Genomic DNA, 12,670 nt, shown 5'->3' on the forward strand with positions numbered 1-12,670 from the left:
ATTTCACAACATTATCCACTAGTTTTATTTAGAAAGTCTAACCAGACATTGCATATTTATTCTTGCTAACTTGACCGCGGAGCCCTACACGTGCATAAATGATGTGGGAAGCGTCACATATGGACACTCTGTCTTGACAAAGTGTTCAAATGTGGAATGAGAAAATTTATATTTATCAATTAACAAAATGCAAAATGAATGAACATGTGCAAGTGTACCTAGAGGGATTGATTTTGAAGGTATATGATGTTTCCTCTGTTCGTATGAAAGCATTCTCACTTAACAGCACACACTTAAAACTTTTGCATGGTACTGTACATACTGATAAATAATACTCTAAATAAATGACAACAAAATGCCCAGATTTTTTAAAAGCAGTAAATTATATTTGTATTTGTATTTGATGCACATCAGCGAGTTTTAGTTTGTCTGCTGGTGCCGGTGGAGCTGACTCTGTTCAGCTCAGTTTACAGTAAACAAGCTCTTGGTGGAGAAGAAAGATCAAAATCTATGACTGCAACATCTATGATTTGCAGTAATTGTTGTTTTTCCATATTTCATGAAGATTAAATTGACAATCATAGCTTCTTGCAGGGGCTAAAAAGTGTGATGGGGTCATTAACGTCTAAAGGTGATTATCCTGTGAGGATGTGACCAGTGAATATAACAACAATACCTTCTATACAGGAATATTTCTTTTGTACAAATAGAAATCCTGCAAGTCCAGGAGTCACCAAAATAATTGACATTTATTGTCTGAGACAAATTCACAGTCTAGTATTTTTCATCTTTAGTGTTTATATGTTTTATTGTTGTTGTGTTTTTTGTTTTGTTTTGTTTTTTTTTACTATTTTACGGTTTTATTTCTAATATTTTACTCTTGTAAAAACACTTTGTGACCTTGCTCTGTTAAAGATGCTTTACTACATACACTTTACTTACTTACTTAAAGGAAAGTTCATTTTGCATTGCCTCTGTGGCTATCAAGATATTTAGAAGTTTTGGGCCAAATGACCATAAACAAAAATATTGCACATTAAAGCAGAACAAGCTAAAAACACAGCGCTGACATGTTATGACCTCATGAAGTTGTTCAGGCTGACATGTTGGCAAGAGGTTTACCCGTTTACATCATTAGCAGTTACGGAGCAACCTGCTGATCCCATTGAAGTTGTGTTTATAGCCAATATTCTCTTTTAGCTCTGTTTTTGGTTTCCACCAGCTCCTGAGGGAAATGTCTGTCATACGCTCCCATCAATGATTAAATTAGGTGCTACTGAATTTGATCAGTTTGTGATGTCATTGGGCCGTAGCGACACTGTCAGCTTACTGGAGTTAAGTAAAAAGTAGTGACAGTATTAACACCTACACAACCTAAAAACGAGTGTGGGAGCATTTCACTCTTTATTAAACTAAACTGCAGCATTTGCTAAGCTGAACTTTCCTAACATGGAAGCACACCAGTTATGCCGCAGCATCAGAGGCTAGTTAGCTAACTAGCTAGCTTAATGTTAAAAGCCATGTTATTTCACGTTATGAGCCCACATCACCATTTATTGTGAAACTGCAAATTAAAATGTGATCTATGCCTGGATACGTTACCTGGATATTAACTTAACCTTTGTGTTTACACCTGGCACTTTTAATGCGTTCTTGTTATCCTTACTGATCTGATGCCCCCCTGCATCTGTATCTCTGTCCTCCAAACCTGCGCGTGAGTAATTTGAGCAGGCGGCTAATTCGCCCCAGACTCCCATCAAAAATCATGGAGTTTTATGAGTTATTGGGTTTGGGGAAACTTCATACACTTTAAACGCTGTCTATGACAAATTTATTTTTATTTGCCTCCTCTTGTAAATTTGCAAATGTAATGCATGAAGTTTTTCCTTTCTTTGTATAAATATAGTGTCAGTTTGTCTCGGTGTGTTGCAGTACCAGTGTGTAAGCTACTCTGTCACTGGATAAATATATGTCTTGTTAACAGCAGATCAGCCACCAGATGAGTGCAACACACACAGTTATTTCTTTCTGTATAGACAGTGTTTGGTCCACGAAAGGGCATGACTTCAGTGGAACATTCTGTTACAGCAGAAACGTTCACTAAAAGATGTATTTTTGAATGCAGTATTCATTTTTATTGTCATTATTGTTAATTACCACATGCCAAACAACTTCTCCACTATGTTCCCCAACTAATCTGAGGTAGGTTAACAAATACAATTAACAAATGTACATATATTCAAACTACTATGCTACTCTACATAAAAAGAATAAAAGATTTGTCTCTCCGACTACTTTTCTGTGCAGTGTAGGTAGAGCCTAGTCATTCAAAAGAAATAAGTCTCCTCTGCTGCACAGAGGGGAGTTACTGTATATTTTAATTGCAGTGGGCAGGAATTACTTCTTGTAGCTCTCCTTATTACTGCGGAGCTGAAGGAGTCTCCAACTGAAGAGAATCTGTTGTGCGACCAGAAGTTTGTGCAGAGGATGTAAAATGCTGTCCATAATTTTGAGCAGTTTGTGCAACATCCTTCTCTCCACAATCAACTCAAGAGGCTCCAGGGCAGTCCCCAGCACAGAGCCTGCCCTCTAAATCAGTGTGTTCAGCTTCTAGGTCGTGTACGGTGGGTTCATCAGAGACTGAACCAAACAGTAAATGCTCTGTAAATCCCAAAATATGGAGCAAAAAGAGGCTAAAAAGCTCACCTGCAGAGATGGTGACTGTTCTTTGTGGCTTTGTCGCTCTGGGCCAACCCTCTCATTAGCATTGTTTTTATAAGCATATTGATGAGTGCAGCTTTAAGTACTTAACCAATAACCTGTCCTCCAACCTAAAAGACAAAATAGGTCGTTTGTCAATGGCTCCCAAAACAACACATGTGAGAGTTTCCTGTAACAGTCCAGCAACACGTGACTGGACTGGACTAACTATGTTACGTAAGTCAAACTACATTAAACATGTGGTTAACGTGGAACGGTTGCAGTTTGGTTACGTTTAGGCAACAAAACTACATGGTTAGGTTTCGTGGTTTGGGTTAAAATAACTATACATCAGTCAGTAACTGAATAACTTGAAAATGAACGTCACTCAACATTTACATAGTTTCACATGGGACTCTCCTGTGTGAAAATCCTCCTCCACCTCCTTATGCAGACTTTCCCGCTCTTCATAATACGTCACCCGACTTCCTCCTTTGCAACCGTGGTGTGGCCACTAGAAATTGCAGCCACACTAAACGTTAATATGGTCGCTTTTCTGTGTGAGGGCAGTCTCAATAAAAGGCTGGAAATGGTCCCACGTCACAGCTAATAACCCGTTTGATCCAGATGGATGAACACATACATGAAGCAGCATGCAGAAATGATTTGGGTGTTTTATATCACGTGTTTGTTCTTTGCTTCCATACAGGTTCTTCACTCTAAGTAGCATTAACAAGTTTGAACACATTTTATGAGACCGCACCTGTAAAACTCGTCTCCAGAAGAAGACAAGAGAACAGTGGATCTTAGCGGAAAGTCCTTTTTCAAAGACAGAAGAAAATGGTTCCAATAAGAGTCTCCGAGCCTCTCGGGCTGAGTGGTTCATTCAGACGCTGACCTTTTCTCACTGCTGCTGATAGCTTCCACAGTGAAACGACAACACAACGATAACAAATGACTCAAATTACACTGAGCTCCTCTTCAGCTGGCAGGGGTGTCAAAGCTTTTGCCTCCGTCTCAGATGTAGTTAAACATTAGACATTTGGCCGTTGTTGTTGACAGAAGGAGCCGTCGCTCTTCACGGTAAAAAAACAAAACCCCACAATCATCGTGTCAGAGCTGGCAGGGTGTTATTCTTTCACCACTGTTTTTATATTCAACTGGGAAGATAAATGTAAATGTGTTGATGTTTCTCTGGTGGGTTTGTCTTCCAGTGTTCAGGAAGTCTTCAGTCAAGAATCAAGTAGCTTTGACTGTGCTGTATTAGAAAATAGATTTGATCTGAACTAAATCCATCCATCGTCAACCGCTTATCCTGCGTACAGGGTCGCAGGGGGCTGGAGCCAATCCCAGCTGACATTGGGCGAAAGGCGGGGTACACCCTGGACAGGTCGCCAGTCCATCGCAGGGTCTGAACTAAATATTTAATGTAAATATTATCTGGCCAATAGTATGTGGACGAATTTACTTCCCATTAACCACTAGTTTTATGTTGAAAGTGTAACCAGACGTTGCATATGTATTGTTGCTAACTTGACCGGAGCCCTGCACGTCCATAAACAAAGCTAAAGGGCTACCCAGGGCATTAAAAGTGACACCAAACGTCTTGACCATTTTACTGGGGCACAGCACACAAATACTACCCCAGTAAAAAGGTCACACCAGCCAAGACTCCCAGCTACACCGGATCAACTACATAGAGTCACCATGTAACCAAGGTACATGTCTTTAGACGGTGGGAGGCTGCCGGAGAACCCACGCAGGCAACAAGCAAACTCCACACAGAAAGGCCTGGGACGACCAAGGTTTGGTCCCCAGACCTTCTTGCTGTGAGGCAACCATGCTAATCACTGCACCATCAACATTCCCACTCCAACATGTTTAACGCTCCTTTAGTGCATCAGACGATGTAATAAGTGAGGAGTGAAAAAATGAAAAAGAAAGTAAAAATCACCAGGTTCCTGATTTGAGGAGGATGAAGAGCAACTCCTGCACGGCCTCTGCATTTCTGGGCAACTTTGATTTCCTGCTCCGAGCCATTCTCCAAGCTCATTCTCCACAAAGGGCCAAATTTAGAAGCAGCATTATGGAAATGGAGCGGGAGCAGAAGAGGAGCCAGAAACATAAGGACTTTATCCCTTTTATAAAAATGTGCAGCATGTGCAAGCATTGTGATTCAGGACAAAGAAACAGGGAGATTACTAACTTTTAATTTTCCACTCTGCTCTGTCCCTGTGTACAGACTGAGTCCTGAAGGTATTTATGGGGCTTAAACAATAATCTACTCATTTGTGATACGGCATCATCTGAAAGCTAAAACTGAAGCCAAATGAGCGTACTGGAAAAAAAAAAACAATCTCAAGGAAACAGCAGCGTGTTGGACATAATGAAAAGTCAACACTTTGAATGAGCGGCCCCGGAGTCCCCTCTTTGCACAGATTAGCTCTGCATTTTGAAGCTGAGTACAGAGCTGTGTGCTGTGCTGTGAGCCCTGTCACCCTGGGGGACCTCATTACCAGCACTCCAGGCTGGGATTTGAAGCATGTCAGCCCATACTCTGCTGTAATTAATTCCACTGCTTTTGGCTCTTTTTTCTCCTCCATTAATCTGTGTATTTAATTACGGTCTGCTTGCTTTAACGGCACAGAGAGCGAGAGGCACAAAAAAGACAGAGAGCCTTAAAAGTTATAGGCGATTTCAATCAGAAATCCTCTAATTATTAGAGTAAAGACGCCGGTCTTCCCCTGTCCTCTCTGAGACTTTAAATTAAGATCCGGTATCACTGAAGTCACGTGACCAATGATTAGATCTCTTCAGATCGTCTTCATCCCAACAAGATATCCAGCATGTGGTGCCACCAACACAACAAAATGCCAGAGCTGCTATCCAGGCAGCTGTGGATAAACTTTTGTCTGGTCAAGTTAGCTGTGTGGCTCAAGGGATTTTGATGTTAGCCAGTCCAGAATTACATATCTCGAAGTTTTGTACAGACATTCGTGTTCCCCAGAAGATGAATCCAAGTAACTTTGGTGATCATCTGACTTTTCTTCTAGCTGGTTTTGTAAACCGTTACTGTTATGCTGCCGCACACTAGAGGATAACAGGGACAATTTTAGGTCCGATTCGTCCCTCCTGATAATTGCGGGGACGTTCCCGAGCCGAGGCTGATCGGAAGATTTGAAATCGGGGAGCCGCCGATCAGGAACCCACAACAGCTAATAAAGCTGATCGGGAAGCGTCACCAGTGTGTATCTGCTCGTGCTATGAAAAATGTATAAACCTGGTGATTCTCTCTTCTCAGCCTCAAGTTCATCCACAGTTTGATTCTCTTTTTCTATTTTTCTGTGTAAAACACAGAACACACAAGGTCAACCAGCTGACGACGACAGTCTGCCTCCCCTCAACATTTTTACTGTTATGAGTACACCATCTGGGTACTGATGCATTTTGCCATACTTCTCAGTGTAAACGCACTTCTGCACTCAAAATATCAAGTGTGAGTTCAGAAGGACGCAAATTGAGACACAGTAATGGTACAGGTGAGCATGTTCATATTAAGCATTAGCATTTAGCTAAATGTCAGAGGGATAACGTCTATGTTAACGTGCTAACAGCAGCACCCCAAGTGGTAACAATCTTTTTCATAATTCAACATGGTATTTTCTGTGTGTAGTCATCAAAAGTGTGCCTGTTACTCTTTGTATCTTGTTGTATTTCTTTCTCCAGCAGAGCTTTGCTGCTTGGAAATATAACGATAAGTGAAGCTCCCTTTTCACTCATCTTTCTCCTTCAGTTTTTCTCTCTGTTTTGACCTTGGTCTGTCTGCACTCTGAACTCTCTCCGTCTATGTCGTCTCTCCTGCACCATCCCCGTTCACCTTCCTGTGCACATTTTGTCACACGATGTTTTCTCTGCAAACAGAACGCTGATAACACAAAGGTCTGTCGCTCCCGCTTCAGATAAGGAAACCGCCTGACCGTGACGTTCTGGTCAGGTTGTGCTTTTACAGCGAAACTAGACGCAAGCACAATATGACAAATGGTGTGTACAAATATTTACATTTTATTTAGAGTCTTCTTTCACAAAAGTATGCAGTCACAAAAAGGTTTTCGAAACTCACCACTGGTGTGTTACTACCACATTATACAGTATGCAGCACAGAGACAGAACCTAACCAGAAGCTTTGACAGAGTCAGTGGAGTCAACATTATACAAGGTCATCTGTGGAGTTGGCAAGCTTTGGTAGAAATTACGTCCATCGGACAGCAGAAACACAGCAAGATCGATAAGGTTTGGTTGGTAAATGGATATAACGGCTGAAAATAATCATTTAACTCCATTAATTAATAGATGAATCTTTGGCAGAATAATCTCAACTCTTAGTCTACTTTTTCACTGGAGCTTTCAGTCGTATCACATGGTCCTCATCAGCAGACTGAGTGTAAGTCAACATGGATAAGTCCTTGAGGTTCTCTGAATCATGGAGATCATGGAATAGCTCCAGCAAACTGAATCTGCTGATGAAGACCATGGGATACGGTCAAAAGCAGCAGAACAGGTGGATCTACGGCTGGGCAATAAAACAATAATCATTATTATCGCGATATCATTTTCCTCAATAATAATATAACAAATGTGCAATAAATGTTTGATATAATGCATTTGAATCACAAAACATTAGCACTTATATCTTTCTATTAAGATATTTATTTAAGATTTTACATCTGCATGTTCGTTAAAAAAAAAGGTTTTATCACAATAGTTTGATCCACTGTTCATCCATCAAGTGTTTGTTTTGACCACAAAGAAAAGTTTAAAACCACAATTAACCATCTGATTTCTTCAACTTTCACTCAGGAGCAAAAATCAGCCTTTAACCTTGAAAGAAATACTGAACTGACATGTAGGCTCAATCCCATTTCACCCCTTGCCCCCACCTTTTGTTTTCGAGTGTAGCCCTTGGCCCTTAAAACAGAGTTACAAGGGCCAAGGGGTTGAAATATTCTCCTACGAAATGGAACAACCATTCAGGAACCCGTTACGTCATCAGTAGTAGACGATAGCTCTGAAGTTAATAGAAGCGACAAGTTTTAACGATTGAAAACAACTCCAATATGCCGTCTTCCGCTGTGGTAATCTATGAACGCACAAAACGGAGGGGTAGGGGTGAAATGGGATTGAACCTTACCCTGATAATTACTGATGTTATGACATTTAGTATCGTGATATCAGTTTTGGCTATATCGCCCAGCCCTAGTTGGACCTTGAATTGAGATTGTTCTGTTAACCAGGTCAAGGATGAACTGCCGAATTTGTTTCACTAACAGTTTTGTCAGAAAACTGTGAAAAATGTCCGTCACAATTTTTTTTTTTCACAGATTCTATTAACGACAGAAATAAGAGAAAAGCAGCAAATTCTCACATTAGAGAAGCTGAAACCAGAGGCTGCAAACATTCAGTCAATTCAGACTATTTAATCAGCTGTTGATTAATTTTCTTTATTTGTTGAAAATTGACTAAATGTTTCGGCACTAGTGGAGAGCTCGATTGAAACTTGATTAGATTATTAAATCATTCTGTTTCCTTCAGTGCCAGGTCTTAAAAAAAAACACAGACTGGCAGCAGAATATTTGGAAATGACAAGGACAACGGTGAGAAAGAACCTGAAGAAGAAGAAGTGACTTTTTCCTTGGTTGTACAAATAAATAGAACAGATTTGACACACGTGACGAGGCTACGGTAACAAGAAAATCATATTGAAAAGTGTCTTTTCTTGAAAAAGTGTCTTTCTTGGCGTTCCATCCACAGTTCTTAACCAAAGTGTTGCTTTAAAAAAATGCTGTGCCATAACAAGGTACAAAAATACATAACTATGCGAGACTGGAACCATTAAAAGAGTCTTTGTGAATACTGCGAGCTCCGTAACAGCACTGTGTTGTTTGGCCGGCGGCAGCGGAGACGGGCGTGGCAGTTTGGCTCGAGGCGAAGGCTTCGACAGCAGTAGTGGCATTCAGAGTGCGCAAACAGCTGATGTGCAGCATTTCAAACTGTAACTCAAATCCTCCAGGAGAGCGAGGTGAGCCGGTGCGGGCGAAACACCGGCGGGATCGGCAAGGGAGTCACTAGGGGCAGAGTTTAGATGGCGTAGTCTTCCTGAGCGGCGGGGCTGAAGGCGGAGCTCCGCAGGGCGTCCAGGCAGTTGACCAGGATGAGCGTGCCGGTCAGGTGCTTCCATCGTTTGGTGATGGGGTTCTTCATCTTGTCTAAGCCCATGTGCAGCTCCTGGATCACGTCCCTGTAGCTGTCGCCGATCTGAGCGGCCCACGTGACCAGGAAGTCATACGCCGGCTTCCACATGGCCTGCAGACGGACAGAGAGAAGAAACATCCGGTGATCTTCTGGTACACGGACAAAGAAGATGTTGTCCTGACTGCAGACTGTTAATGTATGTCGACATTTCAGTGCCTGTTTTAAAAAGCAAAGCTTTTATTGATCTAAACATGATGGTGATGCTGTGGATCGTCAGTCCACCTGTTGTTCCTGACATCTTTGTTTCTTTCCTTACAAAAACTAGCCCTAGTCTTGATCAGCAGGTAGCTGGGATGTCACAACAGCGGGAATTTAGTAGTTGATACAGATACAAATGAAATTTCACGATTATCAATACCAGTTTGATACCAAGATAAAAAACTCAACTAAACAATAAATCCCATATACTTCAACATTCACTCCTTTAATAAAAACATCTGAACATAAAACAACTAACAGCTGTGAAAGCTGTGAGAGGACGTCCAGGACAGATGAGCGGTGGTTTGATGTCAATGAATTCATAAATGATTAAGATGTTGAAATTACAGACTTGCACTGTGCATAATTAATTATTAAATCAATAACTTTATTTTCTGAACTTTTCTTTACAATCTCTCAGGTGTGAAATATTTAAAGGTATCTGTATTGCCAGTTGTCTCAGATTTTTAGAGAAAAAAACAGTTATTGATGATTGAAATGGATCGTACTGTACTTTTCAGACGGCCCCTAACTACAGTAACAGAAGCATTGGACAGACATTAAGTTGTTAGCGCTGCAAACTCCATCGTCATCTTTGGTGATTTTCTGGTGATCACTTGATACCAAAGTATCTGGTCTCGTGACATCCCTAGCAGGCAGCATGTACAGACCTTATAAAATCACAATATTAAAACCGAAAAAAAGTCAGTGATGACAGCTGGAACTTGTGTTCTGCCATCTTGTTGGGTTCTCGTCTAAAGATGTTTCCTAAAACTATTAAGAGTCATCACAGGTGTTTAATTCTGCTCACACAGAAGGATTTCTTAAAGGCAACATGATGTACGTCAGAACAGTAAACAGTACAAATCTAGCTGCTACATCTTGACGCACACCAAAGCATCAGGACACGTCACCGTCCTCCTTCCCTGCCCTCCTTTCTCCCCATAAATTATTAATGAGATGTGTATATAAGTTCCAGGTATGACTGACTTTCCTTTACAATACTATAAAAGGAAAGAGGAGGTGTTGGTTCAGACAGAGCTCTGAGGCTGTGCTGATCAGCTGTTTGATTCATGCGCCACAACAATGTCCTGTATAAATGTGTTGAAATTGTGTTCATTATTCTATGTTGCTGCAGAACAGGAATCTGCTGTAAACTAGTTTTTAAACTGAGTCAGGCCTGTTTACTGTAACTAAATTGTTGCTCTTAAACTTTTCCTGTATAATAAATGAAATGAATCGCTGATGTGCAGCTCATCATAATGTCTAATCATTTTCATGCAGGTGTTCAGCACGGCCATTACAACAATAACCAATCAATAATTACAATAATCAGCTAGGGGGAGTAAGTCTTAGAAGAAAATCAAAATAAGTGAGTTCTAAGCGACCAATCAGCTTGTCAAACACTGTCTTTCCAACCACAGATCTCACCAGACGGTGGTGATACTGCAGTTTGTAGCTAACCACGATTAAACCAAAGGCTTAAGACGCATGCGTCTAGAGAATGTGAACTTGCCTTTAGGCTTTCATTGTAATTCCAGTTTCACCTGAATAAACCATTTCCATGTTCACGTGTTAAACAACAGATTTACCTCACTGTCCACCACCCCGTTCTTGTCGCGATGCGGGGCCTCGTAAGCATCCATCTGCTGCCGTGAGACCTTGGCGAGCCTCTCGGCCAGCTCCCTCCAGCGTCCGGCCACCTCCACCGCCGTGGTCAGGAGGACAAAGTCCATGACCAGTCTGGCAACGAGACCTTGACAGTCCATCTTCAACAGGGCCTGCAGAGAAAGGACACAAGAGGATTTTATACTGAGGGGAACGCAGAAGAAGAAAGAGTACGGTCTGAAATAACGGAATTTAAGAGACGTGGGGTCTGAACTGTGAAGAAAAATCACATGAGCTCTGACTGGGAATCAGTGGACAAGAGAGACGCCGTCTAGTGAAGATGGAAACTGAGCAGAGACAAAACCACACACTTCACAGAGCCTAATAAATCAACAGGTTTCATTACACTGACTTGATCCTTGTTGTTTTCCACAGCCTGCCTCCCCAATCCCCCTGCAAATCTCAGCTTTGTGCATTTTTCAGATGCTTTCTAGTGGAAACACCGAGATTTATTATGTCACATCTGAACTGAGCGTGGTAACCAATACTGATACAGACAACAACAACAGGGCGAAACAAGTGCTGCTTTCAACCAGATTAAAGTGTGAAGCCCTGATCTGGAACATAGAGGCTGTTAACACCTGGCATTAACATGTGTCTTGTATCCAGATTAGGGCTGCTATAAACCAACGATTATTTTATAATCGATCATTTCCTAGATTAATCGATAAAGTTGTCTGGTCCATAAAATGTCTGGTGAAAAATGTTTTCCAAAGCCCAAGATGACGTCCTCAAATGTCTTGTTTTATCCAAAACCCAAATATATTGAGACTCAAAAGTAGGGTTGGGTACCAAAATTCATGGAACTGAATTAGAACGCATCGGTACCTCATTTTGGTGCAACTTCAATGTGTCGATTTGCTGCTAGTACTGCAACTGTTATATTTAAAAATTATTAGGTGGGTAAGGTGGTTTAGGTTTTATATATTGTGAATTTTTTATGTATATGTGTTATTATGTATATGTGAATTTTAATTTTTAAAAATGAAAAAAATTCTTTAATTTCAATTATGTGAAGTATTTGCCACCGGAATCGGTAAAAAAACAAATGATACCCAACCCTACTCACAATAATTTAATAGTTGACAACTAGTTGACTAACAGACTAATCGTTGCAGCTCTAATCCAGATTGTATCCAAATTGATTTTAACCAGATTACATTTACACCTGGTATTAATATATTTATATTAATGAGTCCTCAGTGTCCACAATAAGATCTGATCAAGCTCTGTCCAGCCCAGCTGAACGTCACGTCTTCCTCTCGTTTGCACAGGTCCAAAAAATAATTACAGACTGTATAATAATTTTGTGTAACAGCTGAGCCGGAAAGTGAAAGTACAACTTTTCCTTGCTGCCTTTCTTCATAGTGTGAACTCCTTTCTGTTATTTAAATAGTTTATATTGGTGTTAACTCAACAAGGCATGAGTTCATATTCGCAAAGGCATACGTTCAGTTTACCAAAAACAGGAGCATGTTTAATGAACAGTACTCCTTAAGCACGTTTATGCACAACACACTGCCTGTCTGCGCTGTCAGACTTTTGATTTTCTTTGCAACAGGTTCGTATTTCCGGCCACGTAGTTGTTGTATGCGGATTGACAACGTATTTGGATTTACACTTGTGTTTAGTGTGTTCACAATGCGTCCGCGACCGCCTCCAAACCAGGTTGTTTGGTTGATCGGATAACAGTCCATCCTCCATTCCTCTCATCTTGGGTGCATTTACACCTGTACTTTCATGAGGTCACTAACACTAACAGGCTAATCTGATCACCCAAAAAGGATTTTAATAC

General features: G+C 40.9%; 1 protein-coding gene across 3 annotated transcripts in view; it reads right to left on the reverse strand.

Moving 5' to 3' along the window:
• The window catches only part of LOC123973661 (SH3 domain-binding protein 4), a 43,235-nt gene that overhangs the window by 13,816 nt on the left and 16,749 nt on the right, over positions 1–12,670 (reverse strand). For 2 of the 3 annotated variants that reach the window (XM_046053858.1, XM_046053859.1), the window contains exon 3: positions 10,800–10,988. In XM_046053858.1, the coding sequence (XP_045909814.1) occupies positions 10,800–10,988 (189 nt within the window). Of the gene's footprint in view, positions 1–6,742; positions 9,061–10,799; positions 10,989–12,670 lie in introns of those variants that run through there. The other variant, XM_046053857.1, reaches the window with a different exon arrangement.

The sequence above is a fragment of the Micropterus dolomieu genome, linkage group LG07 (assembly GCF_021292245.1).
Source record: "Micropterus dolomieu isolate WLL.071019.BEF.003 ecotype Adirondacks linkage group LG07, ASM2129224v1, whole genome shotgun sequence".
Taxonomy (NCBI): Eukaryota; Metazoa; Chordata; class Actinopteri; order Centrarchiformes; family Centrarchidae; genus Micropterus; species Micropterus dolomieu.